This window comes from Typopeltis vanoorti, chromosome 15 (genome assembly GCF_054136105.1).
Source record: "Typopeltis vanoorti isolate ZY-2024b chromosome 15, IOZ_Tvanoo_1.0, whole genome shotgun sequence".
Taxonomy (NCBI): Eukaryota; Metazoa; Arthropoda; class Arachnida; order Uropygi; family Thelyphonidae; genus Typopeltis; species Typopeltis vanoorti.
The window spans coordinates 27,851,298-27,873,581 of NC_143563.1; the positions used below are offsets into that span (position 1 = coordinate 27,851,298).

A 22,284-nucleotide genomic window follows, 5' to 3' on the forward strand; every position below is an offset into this window, starting at 1 on the left:
TGGGTCACCACGTGCTGTATGCACGCGTGACCGCTTGAGGCAACTTACTAATCTTGCCCGCGTACTTTGACCTTATAATCTCAGTTGGTTATGTGCAATTTACACAGTAATTCTTTTATATCAATTCTAACAGAAAATATGTATGTAATAAATTCATTGTCTAACATACAATTTAGTAGGTATTTTACATGGGAATATTCACAAGTTTTACACTAATTACGGTATCCAATATTTGTCAGGCTATATACAACTTATACTAAAATACAAGCATATCCTTTTCAAGGGTTTTAACTTGTCAAATTATGAATGAAACATTCCTTAGTGAATTGTATTCATTCACAATTTGACACTAGTGACATCTGGTGAGAAAAGGTCTTCAGTGAGGTTTACCATATCATCTACAGGAACATTAGTAAACAGGGATACTATGTCGAGACTAGCAAGGATGTCAGTGAATGATGCATGTAAACTTAATAGTTTACAAAATGAGAGGAATTTTTTTTTTTTTTTTAATGTAAGAGTCAGATGACTTTATGTGATATCCTAATAGAGTAGCATGATGTTAAAAAATGTTTCATTTTCTTGACCAAAAAGCTCTGGAAAGACTTTTAATGGGATTATACTGATCAAGTGCATATAATAAACAACTATGTTATACCAACTGATACTGATGTAAGTACATAACTGATGTAAGGCACTAAAAAATAAAAAACTGTTACAAACTATAATCAACCGATTCCAATTATATTAAACAAAGAACAGAGTGCGTACAATACATGCATAGAGTGTGCATGATATCACTTGTTGTTATTTAGGAACGTTCTATAGTTGGCACTATAATTCGGTTCTGGCGAGTTGAAGGATCTGATAAGGGTCTTCCAGATCACAGGCAAAATTAGTCCTTGTTCCTGTTAAGGTTTTGTATACAGCAGGGAACTGTTGTGGCCTCCTTAAAATTTCGAGAGTGGAAGTCCTCCTCCATGTAAGGAATTGTGCTTCTATCCCACTCTATGGTATGGTTTGTTCTTAAGAAATGAAAAGCTAACCCCGATTTTTCTTCTCTGTTATTATTGACGTCACCTATGTGTTCTTTGTTACTAATTTCAAGGCTCCTTGAAGTTTGGCCGATGTAATTCAAGCCGCATGAGCAGGGTATGTTATAAACTCCAGCATATTTGGAGAAAGGATGGCTATCTTTTGGAGATCTTAAGAATTGTCTAATCGTTTCTGTGGGTTTAAAGGCCACTCTTATTTTATGTGGTCTAAGGAGTCTAGCAATCTTATTGGAAACTGTCCCTAAGTATGGAATGACGATGGTAGAAACCGTGCCTCTCTCCTTACAACCGATCAACAAGACCTCCAGGAAGAACTATCCCTGATATCCACCAACCTTACCACGAATGGATTTCCTCGAAGACTCGTCCACAAGATACTTTTCTCTGAACCCCGACAAAGACAACAAGATATGTTATATTTCTAATCGTCATTCCTTACTTAGGGACAGTTTCCAATAAGATTGTTAGACTCCTTAGACCACATAAAATAAGAGTGGCCTTTAAACCCACAGAAACGATTAGACAATTCTTAAGATCTCCAAAAGAAAGCCATCCTTTCTCCAAATATGCCAGAGTTTATATCATACCCTGCTCGTGCGGCTTGAATTACATCGGCCAAACTTCAAGGAGCCTTGAAATTAGGCAAAAAGAACACATAGGTGACATCAATAATAACAGAGAAGAAAAACTGGGGTTAGCTTTTCATTTCTCAAGAAGAAACCATACCATAGAGTGGGATAGAAGCACAATTCCTTACATGGAGGAGGACTTCTGCTCCCGAAATTTTAAGGAGGCTACAACAGTTGCTCACTGTATACAAAACCTTAACAGGAACCAAGGACTAATCTTGCCCATGATCTGGAAGACCCTTATCAGATCCATCAACTCGCCAGAACCGAATTATAGTGCCAACTATAGAACGTTCCTAAATAACAACAAGTGATATCATGCAGGCTCTATGCATGTATTGTATGCACTCTGTTCTTTGTTTAATATAATTGGAATCGGTTGATTATAGTTTGTAACAGTTTTTTACTTTTTAGTGCCTTACATCAGTTATGTACCCTGAAGATGCCGACAGCCTTAGTTGGTGAAACTAGTTGGTATAACATAGTTGTTTATTATATGCACTTGATCAATATAATCCCATTAAAAGTCTTTCCAGAGTAGCATGATGTTTACATAAAGCATAAGATGGGGAACTTATACCATCTATTATCAGTTATAAAGGAATGGCAGGTTTGTGAATTTTATGAGATCTGTAAAGTCATGGAGGAATGGAATGAAGTAACTTGAACGTTCATAAACAAATCGGAGATAGCATCAGTCCCACTTATATCTTATCTAAACATCTAGGTAGTCTAATAGGGAGGTCATGAGGTCAGCTGACTCTTATGTCAAAAATTCATCCCATTTTGCAAAAATTTTATGATTAAGGATTGTTTTTTGATGTGAAACTTCTAAGTCTATCCTAACCATCTGGCTTGTAATTTCCCATAGATTCCTTTTTTCTTGCAAGTGATGCATGCCTGCTAACTCCAGACAAATGATGCTCAATTACACATGAATAACCTTTACAGATAGCCATGTGGATAATTTTATGCTCCTTTTCACTAACACATACAGATTTCAACAAGATTCATCTTGTTAGTAAACAAAACTTTACTAATAATATGCTTTTGACACGTATGCATTTAAAATCAATACAAAGTTTATATGAAACAAAAAATTTACCAGACTTGAATTTATCTGAAGAGATGTCTGTTGGGTAAGAGCTTCATTCACTACAGAAGATTCAGGTGGTACATCTACATTTCTCAATATGTTTTTGTTTTCTGGTAAACTGCTCCTATGAAATAAGTATGAAATAAGCAAATATAATTATTATATAATTATTATATAATAATATAAATATAATTATATAAATATTAATTTTTTTTCCCCTTAAATCTTGCAACAAATATGCATTTCCAATTGAATCAGAATGGAAAGAAGTTACCTTCTAAATGTTCCTACATTTTTATTTTTTATTATTATTATTATTTTTTTTTTGCAAATATGAAAAAATAAAAATTAAATAAATAAACAACTTTACATTACCGAGGTAACATAAAGTTGTTAAATAGTATTTTTGTACATTGCATATTTGTAAATTATTAAACTGGGATAAGTCTCTTTATTGGAAATTGTGATTTTTTGCATTCACATCAAGTTACAAATTTTAACTTGACAAGTTGTGAATTTAATAATGACTCAGCCATAACAGATACATGAAACAGTTTCACATTTAAGGAGATAATAGTTTTTTCCTGCCTAATTCTAGTGAATTAACACCAACCAAATGCAATTAATTGTATTGAATTTTGGTAATAATTAAAGAAAAGTTTAATACATAGGTGTTATTTCTTGAAAATTTTCCATGTTACTCCTCTAAATAAATATTAACTTTATGGCTATTTTGTCTTTTTTGTTTAGGAGTACCCCTTTTTTGACTTTTTACTGGCTTTTTACTCAATTTAGGACATAATTTTGGACATACCTTTGTAGGATGTGCTAGTTGTCTTCTTGTTGAGCGACATTTTGGCGTATGACGATATTACTGAAGAATGACTGAAAGGAAGGGTGGGGGAGTGGAGATGGGGAGATGTGGAAGAATTGCGGATAAGACAAAAGGTATGTGAATTTAAATTCTGGGTTTTAAGGGTAAGTTGTGAATTTTCTGAGGAGAAGGTGAAAGATAGACATTTTTGGGAAAAAGACAGGGTATGATGAAACAAGATCAGGGGTGGGAGTAACAGGGCATAAGTCGTTTCAACTGTGTATGGTCTTTGGAGCTTGTGGGAAAACTCTTTTCATGAGAATTCTTTTCCCATGAGCCCTGAAGGAGACAGATACAACAGAGGCTGTTCAACTAATGAGCGCCCACTCATTGTATGGATGCTAAGTGATCAGCTAAGTGGCTATTTCTTTGACTAGGCTATATATGAGTACTCAAAAATAACTGGAATTATTTTTTTTTTTTAAATTAAAGTTTATAATACCATATTCTTGTCTCCTTCAAAGTACTCTCCATGTGAGTCAATACACTTGTCCCAACATTTTTTCCACTGCTGGAAACAGTTCTGGAACTATTCAGCTGGAATACCATTTATGGCTTCATGAGACTTTTTTTTTTTTTTTTTTTTCACTTTGTCCACATTAATAAATTGCTGCCCTTTCATGGTTTTTCTTTATCTGTGGGAACAAAAAAAAAGACATGGAGAGAGATTGGGCAAGTAAGAAGGGCGGGGAGCAATCACCATGTTGTTTTTCATCAAGGACTGTTGACAGATTGTTGGGGTGAAGCAACCAATCTCTGCTACTCAACATTCATGGCCATTTTTGTTGCACACTATCATGTAGTCTTCTCAAAACATTGAAATAAAAATGTTGGTTCACTGTCTGTCCTGGAGGAACAAATTCTTTGTGTACAATTTCATTCCCATCAAAAAAACAAATCAACATTGTCTTAATGTTTGGTCAAACTTGATATGCCTTCCTGGATCTCAGTGAATTTTCATGTTTCCATTAGCTTGATACTTGTTATCTTATTTCTGGATCATAACTGTAGTACCATGACTCATTCCCAGTCACAACTTTTGAAAGTTTCAGTCATTAAACACTTGTTCCCTCAAAGTTGCAGCAAACATTCACACTTTTTTCTTTTTTTTTTAATCCTGTGTGAGTAAACGAGGCACAAATTTAGTGGACACACATATTTCATTTGCAAATCGTCTGTTAAAATTCGCTGGCTGGCACAAACTCCATGACAAATTTGTCTCTTCAGAAACTTGATCAGTGGTCTTGTGATGATCATTGATTGCTTGGCAAACCTTTTCAATGTTTTCATAATTTCTGCTTGTCCAAGGTAGGTCAGTCAGATCATAGTTGGTCTTCAACTGACATGTCTCCATTTTTGAAATGGGAAAATCACTTGCAGACCTGCATTTTATCTGAAGTCTCAACCTCAAAGGCTTGCTGAAGCATAACAATAGTTTCAACTACAGTTTTACCCAAAAGGTAAAAATAGTAAAATTACAGGATCGACACCAAACTTTTTTCATTACATGACAAGAATGGAGAGAATAAGGGGTCACCAGTGGAAGTTGTATAATAGTGTGGTTAGCAATGTGTTAAGACTAGGTTTTTTTGCTTGGAGGATGGTGAATGGATGGAATGGGTTGCCAGAGGTGGTTATGGGTGCTTCATCAGTGAATGTTTAAGAAGAAGTGTGATAGGTATAGTGTGAATGATCTAGTGTGTAAATAAACAGATGTCCCATGATGAGTCTTCTGACTCCATGGAGATACCTGTATAATAATAATAATATGCAGAATTCTTGATGAATGATCAGAATTGTCCAATATGAGTAGTTAATAAATATGAAAGAAACTTTATTCCAGCAATTCTATGTCAATACAATTCAGAATAGGTTTTACTGGACACCCTTCTTTGTGAATTTTTGGTAGACCATATAAATAATGAGTCCTTATAAAATAAGTGCATAACTTATACAAAGTATTTTGATCTCATCTAACAACTTCATCAAGGAGGTTATTTAACTGTTAATCCATGTAGAGTTATAGCTAATTTCTTGATAGGTAGAGGTCCGTTTTTGATTAATTGTAATCTTACAAAAACACAGATTAAACAATTAAGTAAGCTCCTTGAAGTTATTTGAGATCAAAATGGTTTGGATAAGTTATGCATTTCTTTTGGAAGGGCATCTTGTTTATATGGTTTACCAAAAATTCATAAAGAAGGTTGTACAGTAAGACCCATTCTCAAATGTACTGACTCTGAATTAAAGATACCAAGAAATTATATCCTTGGTTTAATCCTTTATCTAAGTGTAAGCAAACACATACATATTAAGTGTCTAAATGACTTAAATGACTAGGTTACTTGTATACAGAGGCTATACCAATTGCTTTATATCCTATAATTCAAAGCACACACACACACACACCCTTTCAGATGTGTATAATGCTAAGCATTATGGGAAGGGTTACTATCCAGACCAGTTTCGACCCTTATTGGGGTGAAAAAGTAAGGCGGAGTTCATCATAAGCATAAAATACTTAGTATAGGAGTGCACGAGAGCCTGATAGCAGGAGAAAGAAAAAAAAAACAGATGAATAGTATGAAAGAGAGAGAGAAAATACCTCAGATCTGTAATATCACCATGTGGCCAAAGGCTATTGCTTTTTTCTTTTTCATTAGTCTTATACAGATGAACAACCAAAAATAACTTTGCACTTTAGTAAGTGCAAAAATGACAGATACCCAGGTGGTTAGCCTTAAACACCTTAAGTTGGCCTTCTCTGTTTGGGTTTACTCTCCAGTCATTCCTGCTGCAATTGACCATACGACCACAGTGAACTAAGAAGATGGAACCATTTAAAAATCCTCTCATTGTAAAAATAGACTGAATTTTTTTTTTATCTCCCCACCCCTTCCTGGTGAATACTGCATAATGTGGATGATCTACATCACCTAGCCAAAAATTTTGTATCTTCTAGAATGCTTCTTTCTAAATACAAAAATCACAATAAAATTTCCATAAGAATGCTGTAGGGCATTTGAATATCATATTGCTGGTTTTCATTTTTTTTCAAATCCATGTTTTTTCCTAACTTTCCAAATTCTAAATTCTCTTCCCATTGCTTACATGTGGGGAATACTACAAAAAAAAAAAAAAAACTATTTTGTTGTAAGAAGGAAGTGGAATGCCCAACACATTACATAATCTGTTCCAAATACACGACAGCTGTAGAATGCATGTTCTACTGTTTCCAATCTGTAATGGATTGGATCTCCAATGTTAAAGTACGTCTACATTTGCTGGAAATTACTGCAAGGTGACCATATGCAATTCTCCAAGCAAGATCCCTTCTGTTAGCGTATCTTCTTCATATAACTTCAGTAAGTTCATGGCGAAAGAGTTAAAGATTTGTTTACACAAAGTTCTGCTTTTATTAATGGAAAGCATGTCAATGGCAGAATGTTGTAATAATCTTAGAGTTAAGCACAGAATGCTGTAGTATTCAGGAACAATCTCAGCTTTGGGACCTTTATAATCACTTACTCCACACAGCAGGAGATGAAAAATCAAGGTAGTACTGAAGAAGGTCTGCAACATTTTATAGATTTTTGAAGCTGTATTGCTTAAATGTTAACAGTGGAAGACCAAAGCCTCCATGCTTCCTTGACAGTTGAAGAAATTCCCTTATAACTTTCTAGTAGCAAGGCTTATAAGTTGGTCATACATAACTGGTAATTAGCTCACGGAATTAACAATGCATATAAAGGATAAATCCCTTATAACTTCTTGGTATCAGCTGAACCAAAAAAAAAAAAAAAAAAAAAATTGCACAGATTACCACATAATTGCATTTCTTCAGCTTCTGTAATATTCATTATGTACAACTGAGCAAGGAAGTTATTTAAAGTACTGTGGCTTTAGAATAAAAGGAAAGCGGCTGAATTTTCAGGTCTTCAAAGCTTTCAAGGTTTTTGTATATATGTTCTTGAACTGGTAATATTGGATAAGTGGAGAAGGGAATTCCAAGTACAGTGAAAAGTTCTCTCTTAGAGATTAGTCCGAAGGGAATGCTTTTGAGATCCCACTTTCCAAAAACTTTTAATTTTGTCTTGTCAGCACCGGCAGTTATTCCACTAATTTTGCTGAATTTTTTCAAAATACCAAAAAAAGGATGTTTTGTGTGGTGGGCATGTCTTCCCCATCCATGCAGATTTGAAAGTCCTTTCTTCATGGAATTTGGTGAACTGTCAATAGACAGTTCACTAATATTGGGTTGGTTTCAGTGGCTGCCGGTGAAATTTTAAGTGGGGGTGCTGCCTATACAAATAAAAAAATATTATTTTTTTCCTAATCAGTAATCAATTTATTAATAAATATTTATTATTTTTTTTCTAATCAGTAATCAATTTATTAATAAATAAATCTACACATTTATTTATTAATAAATTGGTTACTAATTAGGAAAAAAAAGAATTTTTTTTTTATTTTGTATAGGCAGCTCCCCCACTTAAAATTTTACCAGCCTCCACTGGTTGGTTTGATATGAATCAGTGTCTCTCTTTTTTATACAGATCTTTCAACTTTTTTTCTTTTGAGGAAAGTATGTTCCTCTCCTCATTCAATCATATTCTGCTTTACTGCTTGTCTGAATTTTAACCACATGTCCTAGTCCAGGTAGCATTATTCTGGTATGAACAGAGGATCAAGGATGTGGAGTTCATTCAGTTGAAAAGATCAACAGGAAATTTGGTGGAAGTTGCCATGGACAAAACTGATCTCTTGTTCCATGCTGCAAAATTTAAGTACAATTGGGTTATGATTTGACATGTTAATGTCAAGATGTTTTATCTGAATTATCTTATTTATATGAGAAGAAAAGATATAAATTTCATCAAGATACCAATACCCTGATTCATGTGCATGTAAGCCTGGAGATTAATATTCTAAATTCTCCATATATCTGCAAGTTGAGCATTGTCAAGACATGTGTTAGGCATCTAGTTAACTGTCATCATTCCACTTTTCTACTTCTCAGGTGGTGTTCTGTTTTATCTAATGTGGGGTTTCAATACAATTCCAATCTCCAGTTGCTATGATGCAGTGGGCCATATAAATGTGGCTGCAATTCCTGAAAGAGTTTTTTTTCTAACTGTTTCACCGGATGTAGCATAAACATTTATAACACATCCACAGCATTTCCAGTCTATTGTCTCTGCATCCCTTTGGATATTACAGAATGACCCAAGGGGGAGGGGGAGTCAAAAATAAGAATCCCTACTCCAGCCCTGTTAAATCTTCCAAAGCAACAATAAGAAAGAAGCTGATATCTATATGATAAAATTTTTATATCTGCAGAAGTAAGTTTCTTGGAGAAACAAAAACCCAATATTATCACATAGCATAAGTTTCATACAGTTTAATAGGCCTGTGGAATCCTTATGCATTTAATGAGAAAAAAAAAAGGAGAAGATATGATTAGTGAAGTGTCACTAGTAAGTCTTGAACTTCTAGACTTTGGATGAACTTGATGAGGTCTTTAAATTGTAAAGAAGCAACTGTGTAGCCTGCTTCTTGTAAACTCTTTGCCTGCCATTATTTCAATTTCACAGCTACCATTCTTGATTTGGAAGCTAGTTATTTTTTTTTCATGTAGATGATAATCATACCAAGAAAACTTTGTATCAGTAAATTGATTTTTTATTTAATTGTATCTCTCTCTCTCTCTCTCTCTCTCTCTCTCCCTCTATCAGCATGAGATATTTCTCCATAGCCCATAAACTCTTCTGAGCCTGATGAGTCTTCATTTGATGATCCACAACCTTCTTCATCTTTAGATTTTTTATCATTTCTTCTCCTTTTAGATTTTGTTCATTTTTTAGTTAATCTTTTAGTTATTTGTGTTTATTCTCCATTTTTTTATTAATTCATCTTTTCTTTTTGATGATCTTGTCTGCATATCAAGTTCTTTCAGATGTCTTACTTGCTTTTTTGTTTCTTCTGCATTTCTCCTTGGATAACAATTTCATTTGTTTGCGTTTGGTCTTGTATATGTTCAGTTGTCATACTAAATTCATTATTGTTAACTTCAACTAATGTTGTTCACATTTGATATAATGTGGCTGTTGCAGTTCTGGAATTATTTGAACTAATTTCTGGCTGAGTTTGTCATGCACTTTTGTGATTTTACCAAGTAGTTTGTTTGAAAGCACCATCCTTATCAGACCAAGTTTGAAGATCCAGGAACTCTGCTTTATGCATCTCAGATGTATATACTTGTCTGTTTGGCTCTATCCATGCCCCCACTCTTTTGGGGAAAATTCTAAAAAGGCAGGTATTAATGCGATGTTCAGAACTTTTGATTTCAAACAAGGTCTTGAGACACTGATTAGCAATATGACTGAACTTCATATGGTTAAAATGTTTAGATTTGGGGAGTTGCCATCCAAGTATTCATATGAACCACAATGCACTGCCTCTGTGCTGTGGGATAGTTAATCATAACTCGATCTGTACAAATGTTGACAAAATTTGGTTTGGGTGTCTTTATATCCATTGTGAAGGCAACCTCACCAGAAAGCAGCTTGGATCTTTGCCTGGTATATCCCATTTTGAGAATGTATGGATTAGAATTTCATTACTGTTTTCTATATATTTCATTGAAAATATCTCAATTTTTACTGTTTTAATATGGCTTCCTACCATTACAGGAATCATTCTGCTACCTTGGAATAAAACTCTATAGTACTTTATCCCCGGTTTCCACATCTTTAACTACAATTCAATATTTCTCTCTGCCATACAGCATGAAAGAATAAATCTTGCTAGCCCCCTACTATCTCTTTTAAAACCTTAGTCACTTGTCTTGCTTCTTCACATGCTGGAATTTCAATTCCTAGAGTTTGCAACCTTGAAGGAATTGATACCATTATCTTTGGGGGAGGGGAGTGGGACTAAAACCTATGTGTTTAATTATAAGAAACCTTTCAGTCATAAGATAGAAAATTAAATAACCCCATGATATAGAAATAATTTAACACCACCAGCAAATGCCATAGCTGAACTACTATAAAATGGCAGCATTGATATGGCCAAAAGTAATCCTATAGTGCAGATATTAATTGCACTACCAGAAATCTTAATATTCATTTAAATTATCCAATGCTAATGGAGGGGGAACTGCAACTAGCATCAGTAAAATAAAATTAAAATATACAAGTGAAAAACAAAGGAAACATAACAAAAGTCCTTATCTTGCCAACATTCCAAGGATTTTTACAATTCTAATCTCCAGCTGCTATGATATAGTGGGAGTCATCAGCAGGAGCCAGACCCAGAAGAGATACCAAAGTTGATGTAATGTAAATTCGTATATTTCCCATATACACGTAATGAAAAGGTGTATCACCTTATTATTAAAATACTCTCGATAAGAGATAGATATTGAAAGTTTTTCACTTGGTTATGCACTATAAATTAAAGATGCCTTCTCATAGTGTTATACATGTCCAAAAGAGCGTGTGTGCGTCACATTATGGGATACTAGGCAACTGATGTGAAGTCACTGGCCTCTACATGCAAATAGCTAAGTCATGAAGACACTTTACATGCAAACTTTGTTTGTTTACATTTGGATATAGGACCAAAAATATAATTTCTTGACATCTTTAATTTATATTATGACCAAGCAAAAAAAAATTTTCAGCATCTATCTTTGATCCAGTGTACTGATTCTCCCAGATATAGAATTGCTAAATTTCTTTCACTTTTAATAACTATCCATAATGGACAATCACGATCACTGATCAAGAATTCCACATATTTACATAAAAAATCAAGGAAATTCAAATAGAAGAGTCAGATATGTTAGTCAGCTTCTACATTGTTTCTCTATTTCCAAACAATTCATTATCTGATACTATTAGTTTACTGTTATGATGACTGACCTCCTGATATTGTGAAGATTTTTGAATTTGTTATACAATCAGGATATTGCAGCTGGAAAAATAAGATCTATAAACAGACTGAAGGCACAGCCAAGGATAGCCCTCTGTCTCCATCTTTGAAAAACTATTTTTTTGAACCATCTGGAAGTCACCTTGTTCTCATCTATTTATCCCCAATTATTCTGATTTTGTAATGTCAATGACATTTTTGCTGTTTAGCCTCATTCTGAAGATGAATTTACCACTTTTCATCAACTCAACAGTCTCCATTTGCGCATTCAATTAACCTGGAAAAAGAAAATACTAGTAGTTTATACCATTTTTGAACATCCTTGTTACTAAGATAGCCTCCAGTACTTTGTCAACTAATGTTTATTAGAAACCTACCTTTACTGGTAGATACATTCATCAACAGTCTGCTAATCACATTTCCCAAAAAACTGGTGTTATCAAGGTCATTAATTATTAGAGCACATAATGTGTACTCCTCTTTCACAAGAACTTCTATCAAAATTTTAATGGAATTAAAATGGTCACAATGCTAATCAAATCCAACAGGTAACTGACTCCTACATTCCAATGCCTAAGGATTTTTTGACAGACTGCAGGATTCTAGTCTCTTACATTTCTGATATCTCTGAACCTCTACTCATAGAATTTTGAAGTAGTATCACCTTAATCCCACATATTTTCCCATCAACAAAATGTTACATATTTTGAGCAGAACCGTTCCAAGGAAAAAAAAGAATTAATGAACATCAATAATACATTGAATACATGAAACCTTAAAAGTCTAGTCTGGCACAGCATAGTATTGACACTAAATATAGTATCCTGTGGGATGAAGTTTGCCTTCCCCATATGAGCAGTTTTAAATATGAACAGCTTTTCAAAAAAGTTGTGAAACTGTTTTACAGTCTCCAAGACAAATCAGAAAGAATGATAGTCCATCTCTCCCAAAAGTTTGAGACACTCTCGTCTTATGTAAATATCAAAATTAGTCTTAATATTATTGATTTCTAGCAAGCAGCAACCATTTTTAATTGGTTGATTTTAACTGATTGCGGTATGTACCTTATATTCCTGTTCTTTGATTTGCTTGTTATATTCACACACTGATGATGTACTGTTATTTTCAGTATGAAATATTTTTAATTTCATTAAAGTTTATTACTGTGGTTATTGAGTAATTTTGTTGTCATGCAATCATTATTTCTTTTTGAATGCAAACTGCTCTTGTTGGCCACTGAAACAAACAAATATCACACCCACACACACACACAAAAAAAAAATAAGGAAATAAAATTGATTGGTATAATAGTCACAAATTTTCTTTATGAATGATCAAAGAATTATTGGAAAAATTTTTGACAAATATTTGTTGAAATAGGTTGTTATAGGATCAATGTTGAAGAGGCTTGACAGAAAATGGTGAGAGATCAGGGGAGTGAGAAGAGGTTTTTGCATGCAGAGTTGTGAATAATTGAAATGCCTTGCCTGATAGTGTGGTTCTGCAGAGACTTTGAGTGGGTTTAAGACGCAGCATGATGAGTTGTGTGTACGACAAAAGGACCTCCTAGATGAGTCTTTGACTCTAAGGGGTCTTGGGATAATAATAATAAAATATATTTTATTGCAATATAAAGATTGTGATTTTTGACTTGCAAATTGTAACACCTATTGTACAGGCTCTGTTCGTTCCGGGGTTTTATTTTGGAGAAGCTGTTCCAAAAAAAGTAGATGGAATGAAAGTGAAGGAAGAGATGTTGGTTTAGCATGTAGAAGGCTTGCTGCTCAAAGGGGGCTTATGACTCTTTCATTAGTCTTAATGATGGTGGCCACTTCAGCAGAATGCTGTTCATGAAAATATTTATAAGAAATGAATCAAGCAGAAGCACATCTATGAGAGTGTGGAGTGAATCTGTGAAAGAGAGGTCACCCAGATGGGTCTATTGCATTGTTCACACATACACACACAAAAAAAAAAAAAAAAAAAAAAAAGTCAATCAGATGACATCCTAGTTTTCCTTAAATGCATGAATGCACAGATGATTTTGGTAAATGTCTCTTAATCATTGTAAACATTCAACACTCCCATTAACCTTCCATCAAAAAAGTGATAAAAAATCCTATTCAATTTAGATACCAAACCATCTCCTGGTCCTGATGACATTCCTACAATTGTCCTGAAGATTTGCAATCCAGAGTTAACTCCTATTCTATGTCCTTTTTCATGCTCTCTTATTCCACTCTATCAAACTATCACCACAATTTCTCTCTCTCACCCCAATTTTCTCCAAAGTAATAGAAGGAACAACCATCAACACCAACTCATATGTTACCCTCAATGGTACTTAACTAATAAATGATTGCCAGTATGGACTACACCAATGATGATCAACAGGGTATCTGGTCATTTATGTCACCCACCTCTAGATAAATACCACTGAAAAGTTTGGCAAATCCCAAGTGGTTGCACTTGTTCCAGTCTGGAAGAAGGGTCTATTTAGTAAGTAAGCTCACATCAATTGGTTTGTCCCATGACTTCTGCAATTGCTTTGCCATCTTTCTTACTGTAATGACTTGCACATGATGGTGTATGGTTGTTCATCTTCTAACTACACAAGTAATACTGGGGTGCTGCAAGGTTCTGTCCTCTCACCCCTCCCTTCTTCCTTCTATATATCAGTGATCTGCTCCAGTGACTGACCACCAATCCAATGCACAGTTTTACTGATGAGAGTATGCTACATTTCTTCTTCTCACTTAACAAACCTTGCACTACAAAAATCTCCATAACTGACAGTGCAGCAACAAACTCTGTAACTCTAAATTATGATCTCCAAATTCATTTTTGAAATTATGGATTCTACAACCGTTTTAAAATAACTCTTTTTATTATCCCGACGTTTCAATTTTCATATCAAGATCATCATCTGGAGATCATTATCAAACATAAGAGTTTCTTTGGCTAAAGGTTTCCTTGCTGCATTATGTATCATTCATCTACTCTCCCTAAAACTCCCCTAATCTGAATTCTTATTCCTAAAGCTTGATTTCCTGCTATCCATTTACCTATATGTAAAAGTGTTTTTTTTTTTTTTTCAATTACACTAACCAAACTGAAGTACGGGCTGTAAGTAATGACATTATGCAAATCATGCATCTATTAACCAGAATACCAGACAATCCTCTCCAATCACCCAACACTCTAGATCTTTTCTTAATTAGTTCTCCTTCTAAGCACACTGTTAAGGTTACAGTAACTCACACCATAATCTTGTACATTTCATCTTCAAAGGAATCCTTTCTAGCAGCCATTCTCAACCTTCTATCTCTTGGTATCACAACAGCACCAAGTGGGATGACCTCCTAGACCTCTCCTTCCATGGTCAGACAACTGTTAAAAAAACTCAAATAAATAAATAAATAAAAAAAGTGAAAGGAAATGAAACCATTATGTTTAATGTGATGGAATAAAAGAATGTGAAAATAAATTTATCTTGAAGTGAAATTCAACCTTCTACATTATTTGATTCTTCATATTTTTTTCATTCTGCAAATGAAATTAACCTTTCTTCATAAAAATAAAATTAACAGAATTAAAAATGTATAAGTGAAGTTAAAAAGTCTTTACTTACTTAGCTGAAGAACTGAAACTGCTATCTAGAAAACCAGAATTCTCAGGATCAGCAGATGTCACACTGACTGACTCATCAGCTATAAAGGAACTTTCAGTATTAGATTTCAATATGGATTTGTTTGGTACAGGTCCTTCTTCCATATCATCTCCTTTTGAAGTACTTAATTCAGAATGAAAAGATGAAATGGTACTAGGAATGTTAGATGATGATAATTTTTCACTAGTAGGTTTTTCATGCATTTTAGCAGAGTCCAATTTTGTGGGCACAAAATTTTCGGAGATATCACTAGTATTAAAAGAATGAGAATTACTTTGCTCTAATGGCAGAGAGTTTGTATTCTGTGATAAAGGTAAAGATAGTTCTGAGTTTGATTTTGTAGTGTTCTGTGATGTTTTTCTATTCCTCTTGGCTTTTCTGTTCATGGATGAGATTGATAACTTAGATTTTGCAGATGGATTTGAATCAGAAGATTGATTCCTTTGCAACCAATTTTCAGATGCAGATATTTTATCGCCTTTTGAACTAAGACCGCTACCAGCATGCATCTTAACACTTACAAAATCTTCTGAAATATCATGATTTGAGGATGAGTGATCAGTTGTTGAACTAGTAAAATCTGGAGAATATGTCCAAGGATTATTTTGCTGTGATGTATCACCAATTACATTCTGTTCTAATATTGCATTTTCTGATGTGTTAACATTAGAAGTTTCCACTTCACTTTGATTAGCATTGGAAAATCCTATAAAATAAAGTGATTATTGTTATTACAGTTAATTTCTATAGATATATTTCTGAAGAATAAAGCATATACAGAGTACAAATCTTGAATAAATTTAGGTAGAAAAAGATATACATTGTTTCTACATAACACTAATATCTTTTCATACAAAGAAGGATTTATAAGAAACAGTTGACATCAAGAGTATTTTGTATTCCATTAAACAGTTTTGAGAGAGAGAGAGAGAAAACTTCTAGCATATAAATAATAATTTTGGATCTGCAGTCCAGTCCCTTGGCAACAGCAACATGTAGATAAGAAACCTCAGTAGCATAACTCAGCAGGCTGCTAAGGTCAACTTTTTCAGTGAAGAAAGTATTATAAAACATGCAAATTCTTACAAAAAAAAAAAAAAATAAAATATTCCAGCAAGTATGAAACTTTTATAGGCTTTTCAAAGCCCTTATGGGGGGGGGGGGGGAGCAACACTGCAGTTAGAATAAATGTTAATATGTTCCTTCTCATAAACTAATGATCATTACTGATCAACTTATACATAATCCATAAGTCCACGTCATTAAAAATTAAAAACAAAGAATATACACATAAAGAATACTAACTGGATAACAGCAGATAACAATACACAGAAACATTTCTTGATGATAATAATAAGAGTGAAGATTAATAATTAGATCAGAACTATAAAAATTTTAATTTTTTAAAATTTATTTTATTATTATTATTATTTTTTTTTTTTACACTAAGTACACATAGCAAAGCGCATTCAATCTCAAATACATGAGTATCAGGAATGTGCAGAAAGTTATGGAAAATGGACAAACCTGCTAATTGGATTTGAAGACCAACAGAATATAGTCATCAAGAAATACATAAGAAGGGAGGCTGTTTCCAAAACATAACAACAGAGGGAATGAATGAGGAGAAAGATAAAAACTGTCCATTTGGGGATTAAACTTAAACGCTGCATGTTTTTGCAGATTTTGAGAAAAGCTAGAGAATTACTTATGCCAATTCTAATCAACAATAATCTAGAAAATGTAAGCAGCAGAAACTTAACATTTGTGAGACAGAGTGTATACTGAATTCATGAGAGACAAGTCATCAATGAATATAACTACTTTCGTCTGCTCTGGGTCAAGAATTTTTTCAGGAGAACTTAAAGACATAAGTTGAAATGCGAATGGCATTTGCAATTTCGTACAGAGTCAATAACTGTTCAGAGATAAAGAAACACCTTGATGAAAGAGAAATCACCTTATTTTTTGAATGTTTTTTTTTTCTTTTTTGAGAAATAAGACAGGATTAAGTTTATGAACAAGATTATCCGACTCTCATCACAGAATGGTCTGGAAATCATAATTTAAAGTTGCAAAAGCAGATATTCTAGAAATTTTGGTGCTTGCAGAGCACAAGGTTTGTCAAATGACCATCAGAAAAATTGTGAATTAAATTTTCAGTTAATTTTTTATTTTTAATTGTGAATGGATTCAAGAACAGATATGATAGACAAATTTATGAACAAAATTAAAAACAATACTCAGCAAAGATGATTTATTAGTTAGTTTTGGCATTTCTGCCCTTTTCACAAATGTTCCAATCAGTGACAAAATTCTTCTTCTATGGAACAAATTTCTACCCGACATTACAGCCCTCTTTGTCCATGTACTATGTTCCGGTTACTTCGTGTAGCAAAATAAATTTTACCTACAAAAAGAAGGTACAGCCATGGGCTCAACACTATCCCCGCCAATTGCTAACTTTTATATGGAAGCTTTTGAGCAAAGTGCTCTTAATTCCTTTACTCTAAAACCAAACGCGTGGCTTAGATACATTGACGATGTTTTCGTTATTTGGCCACACGGTCGACAAACATTAAACACATTCCTTAGCCACCTAAACAAACAACATGAAAGCATACAATTTACTATCGAAATTGAAAATCAGAACTCGCTCCCATTCCTGGATATACTGGTCACACGTCTTCTCTCAGACAGTCTATTGTTCATGGTTTACCACTAACCTACACATACTGGCCAATATATACATGCTAACTCATTTCACCACCCATCGCAAAAATTTTGAGTCATTAACACCCTTAAAAACAGAGCTATAACAATTTGCTCTAATCAGCAAGCTCTTAAACAAGAATTAAAAATTATTAGCAAAACATTTATAAATAATGGATATAACAAAAATACTATTAATAAAGTTCTTCATAAAACTTCATCAAACAATAATATAGATTACAGTAAAACCATAGCCGTCCCATACATTAAAGGGTTATCAGAAAAAATCAACAGGATCCTTCACCATTATAATCTTAATGCCACTTTTAAACCATCTACTCAGATCATGCTCTCAACACCCTACACTGATTGGAAAAGTACCTGCTCTTTACATCACACAAAAAGCTGGTATGAAAGAAAATTTAAAGCCTGCCTGTGAAATTCTGATTAACCACCCATATCTCAACAATAATGGTGGCATAAAAATTCCAAAGCTAATAATAATGGCAAATACCTGTTGGAATTCTGCTCAGGACATGGACTGGTTATTATTAACATCATGTTCCAACATAAAAATGTGGACAAATTCACATGGAGAGAAGAAGCAAGGAATAAGAAAAATCTCATTGACTATGTTATTGTTGATAGTGATGTTTTCTCCCTGGTGCAGGACACCAGAGTGTACAGAGGATTTGAAATTGGAAGTGATCACTATTTAGTCTTAAGCAGGATAAAATTAACTTTCATATTGAAAAGAATGACATGTAAGAAATTTTAAAGCGAATAAAAGTTGAGCAGCTCTCAGATGTGAACTGTAGACTAAAATACACAAAGATTATTGAAGGAAAAATGAAAGAGTTTGAGAACAAGAAGCAAACCTTGGAGATTCAGTGGCAAACCTTGAAGAAAACCCTGATCGATTCAGCCAGAGTGGCATGTGGTGAAGTTGTCTGCAAGGATAGAAAAATTATAACTCCATGATGAACACAGGAAGTTAAACAGGCAGTGAAGGAAAAGAAGAAAGCATATTAAAAGTTCCTGGCAAATAATTTAGCTTTTGCGCTTAGAGAATACAGAGACAAATGTAAGAAAGCAAAACACTGTGTAAAACCAGCTAAACAAAAGTCACTGGAGGACTTTGGCAAGAACATAGAAAATAAATATCAAGAAGGTGGTAAGATATTCTGGAGGTTGTTGAAAAAGCATAAAAATGGAGGAAAGAGTGCTGTAAAAGAAGTTAGAGATGATAAAGATAACATGAAAATAGGAGAAAAAATGTCCTTGAAGTATGGAGTAATTACTTCGAAAAATTGCTAAATGAAACAAGCAGGGATAGCACAGTGGTAAAAAAAACACTCAACAGGCATACAGTCAGGAATACATATCCATACTTGAAGCAGAAAAAGCCATCAAAGGCTTGAAATGTGGAAAAACAGCAGGAGTAGATGATATTCAACCAGAAACCCTGAAGTATGGTGGTATAAGAGTCTTACAGTGGCTGCACTGCATAGTTCAGAAGGCCTGGACAGAGGGACGAATTCCTGATGATTGGAGTACAGCTCTCATAGTACCCATATATAAAAAGGAAAATAAAACTGAATGTGAGAATTACAGAGGTATTTCCCTACTGAGTGTCCCGGTAAGATTTATGCCAGTACACATGAGAAACAGTTGAGAAGAATTGTGGAAGAAAAGCTTGGTGAAGAACAAGCCGGATTCAGGCCAAATAGAGGCTGTCAGGATCAGATCTTCACTTTACGACAAATAGTTGAGATAGCTTGGAAATATAACAAATATCTGTATTCAAGTATTTGTTGATCTGGAAAAGGCATACGACAAGGTGCCAAGAGAGAAGCTATTCAATACACTACAGTTACATGGTGTCGGTGGGGCATTATATCAAGCAATACTTGGTCTTTATTTGAGTTGCAAGTCAGCAGTTAGAATTGAAGGAAGTACAGGAAGATGGTTTAATGTTAAATCTGGTGTGAGACAAGGATGTACATTATCCCCTCTGCTATTCATTATCTATATGGATCACATTATGAAGGAAAGTGGTATTAAACATGATATTGGAATTGGAAATGTTAATGTCAGTTCTTTATGCGGAAGATGTTATATGATGCTTTGAAGGTTAGCAATAAAAAGACAAAGACAATGAAAATAGGCAGAATCGCTGAAAATGTCAACTGCGTTGTGAACGGAGAACCTGTGGAACAAGTAAAACATTTCAGTTACGTAGGCACGATTTTTAGTGAAGTTGGTAAATTAAATATGGAAATAGACAACAGAAATGGACATAAACAATGGACAATAGAAAAGCTGGTACTGTAGGAAGTCAATTGAATAAATTCATATGGAATAACAGAGAAATTAGAACACTAAATTAGCTGTATACAAGACAGTGTTCAAACCTGTTTTAACTGATGGATCTGAGAGCTGGGTCAGAAGTAAAACACTTGACCAAGGACTAGAGACTGCAGATATGAGATTCCTGAGAAAGATTCAAGGCATGAACAGATGGCAATATCATGTTAAAAACGAGGATATTAGGAAAGAACTTGACATTGTCAGCATCCAGGAATGCATTAGCAGAGCTAATCTCTGGTGGTATGGTCACTTGAACGGAATGGCGAGGAAAGATTAGCAAAACAAGTGTTCTCTGCCAGGTTGGCAGGAAAACAACCCAGAGGAAGACCAAGATATAGGCGGATTGATACGGTACAAAGTAGCTTAGACGATAGAAATATAAGATCTGATAATGTAGGGGGTCTTGACAAGTAACAGACTGATTTGGAGGAAAATTGTAGATAAGAAGTTAGTAATGAGGTAAATTTTTCATGAAGTACTATTTTATCCTGTACACCTCTTGAGGGTACATGTCAGGAATTTGATGACGATGATGATAAAAATTCCAAGAATTTGGATGGCACATATTCAGCCCACTTAGTATCTAGCATACTTTAGGAAACTATTCCATACCAACTGGTTGAAATTTATATGTATAGTGTATATATATATATATATATATATATATATATATATATATATATATATATATATAAAAACATGTTGCTCTCCAGTCCAACTCTTAGTTTTGTAATCTAATAGAATAGATAATAATAAGACTCTAGCTTTGATGTAGTAAAGGTTTTTTTTTTTTCCACCAGAGGTCAGGCCAATAATTGTAGTAACGGTTGGTCAGTAACTTTAGCAAACCATGTAGATTGTAGTGCAGCTTGTTTCTCTGTACATATTGTGCAGAGGATGACCTTAATATGAAGGTTGAAACGTTGAGTGGTGATTTTGGTTTTTATTAAACTAAAGTTTTACTCTATAACACAGTAGTTGTCTCCATAACTTTTCAAAATGTAACAGATATGATAGCTGGTGTATGTATTACGTGGTCCCCCCTCAATGAATCCTTGACTCCCTGGAGGTCTCTCTTAATAATAATAATAATGTAATTCCTATCCATAAAAGGCTGTAAACCTATCGTACATAAGCATTGTAGATACACTGAGATTTAAAAAATATATAATATATTATAATTGATGTCTTTTTTGGTTATTTTTAGATAATCCAGAAAGATTGCCACTAAATACCAAACACAGAACCTTTGTAAGGTTATTTTAAGCCTTGAGTAAGCGGGACACCAGTCTTGTGGTAAGCAATGACATGGCAAGTCGAAATCTGGATGAATTTGTAATTCGTACAGTCAATAGCTGTTCCAAGATAAAGAAACCAAGACACAAGAGAAAATAGTGTGTTTTTTTATGTTTTTTCTTTTTTCTTTTTTGAGAAATAAGACAGGGTTAAGTTTTACATAAAGTTAACCAGATTATCAAATCTTCACCACAGAATGGTTGCAATCAAATTTAAAGCTGTAGAAGTAGATATTCCAGAAATTATGGCACTTGCACAGTGTAAGGTTTTGTCAAATGATTATCAGGAAAGTTGGGAATTAGGAATTGGGAATTACATTCTTTCCCTTAGCTAAGTCTCACCAGTACCTATAATTTTTGGGAAAGGTTGCAATAACCAATGCCAAAAACTCTCCTCTCTTGTTCCCAATACTTCTGGCATTAGTATATAGAAATTGCAACATCCCTGTAAGCCTCTAACCACCTTTACTTCCTGATTTGACTACCCTATTCAATATTTTTGCTTGAGAGACTAGATTCTGCACTTGTTTGTCATTCTCACACTCATTTGCTTCATGGGTGTTCTTTACACACACTTATCTGCATTCGTTCTAATTGTTTTAGTTTTCCTGACTTTGCACTTCCACACTCTCAGTGAACAAAGCT

At 34.0% G+C, this 22,284-nt stretch overlaps 1 protein-coding gene across 2 annotated transcripts in view; it reads right to left on the reverse strand.

Annotated features, from left to right (window-relative positions):
* LOC150098544 (uncharacterized) overlaps positions 1 to 22,284 on the reverse strand; it is a 610,245-nt gene that overhangs the window by 308,415 nt on the left and 279,546 nt on the right. For both annotated transcript variants that reach the window (XM_090405300.1, XM_090405297.1), the window contains exons 18-19: positions 15,224 to 15,968; positions 2,790 to 2,904 (exon numbers count right to left, since the gene is read on the reverse strand). In XM_090405300.1, coding sequence (XP_090261426.1) covers positions 2,790 to 2,904; positions 15,224 to 15,968 — 860 coding nt within the window. The remainder of the gene's footprint in view (positions 1 to 2,789; positions 2,905 to 15,223; positions 15,969 to 22,284) is intronic.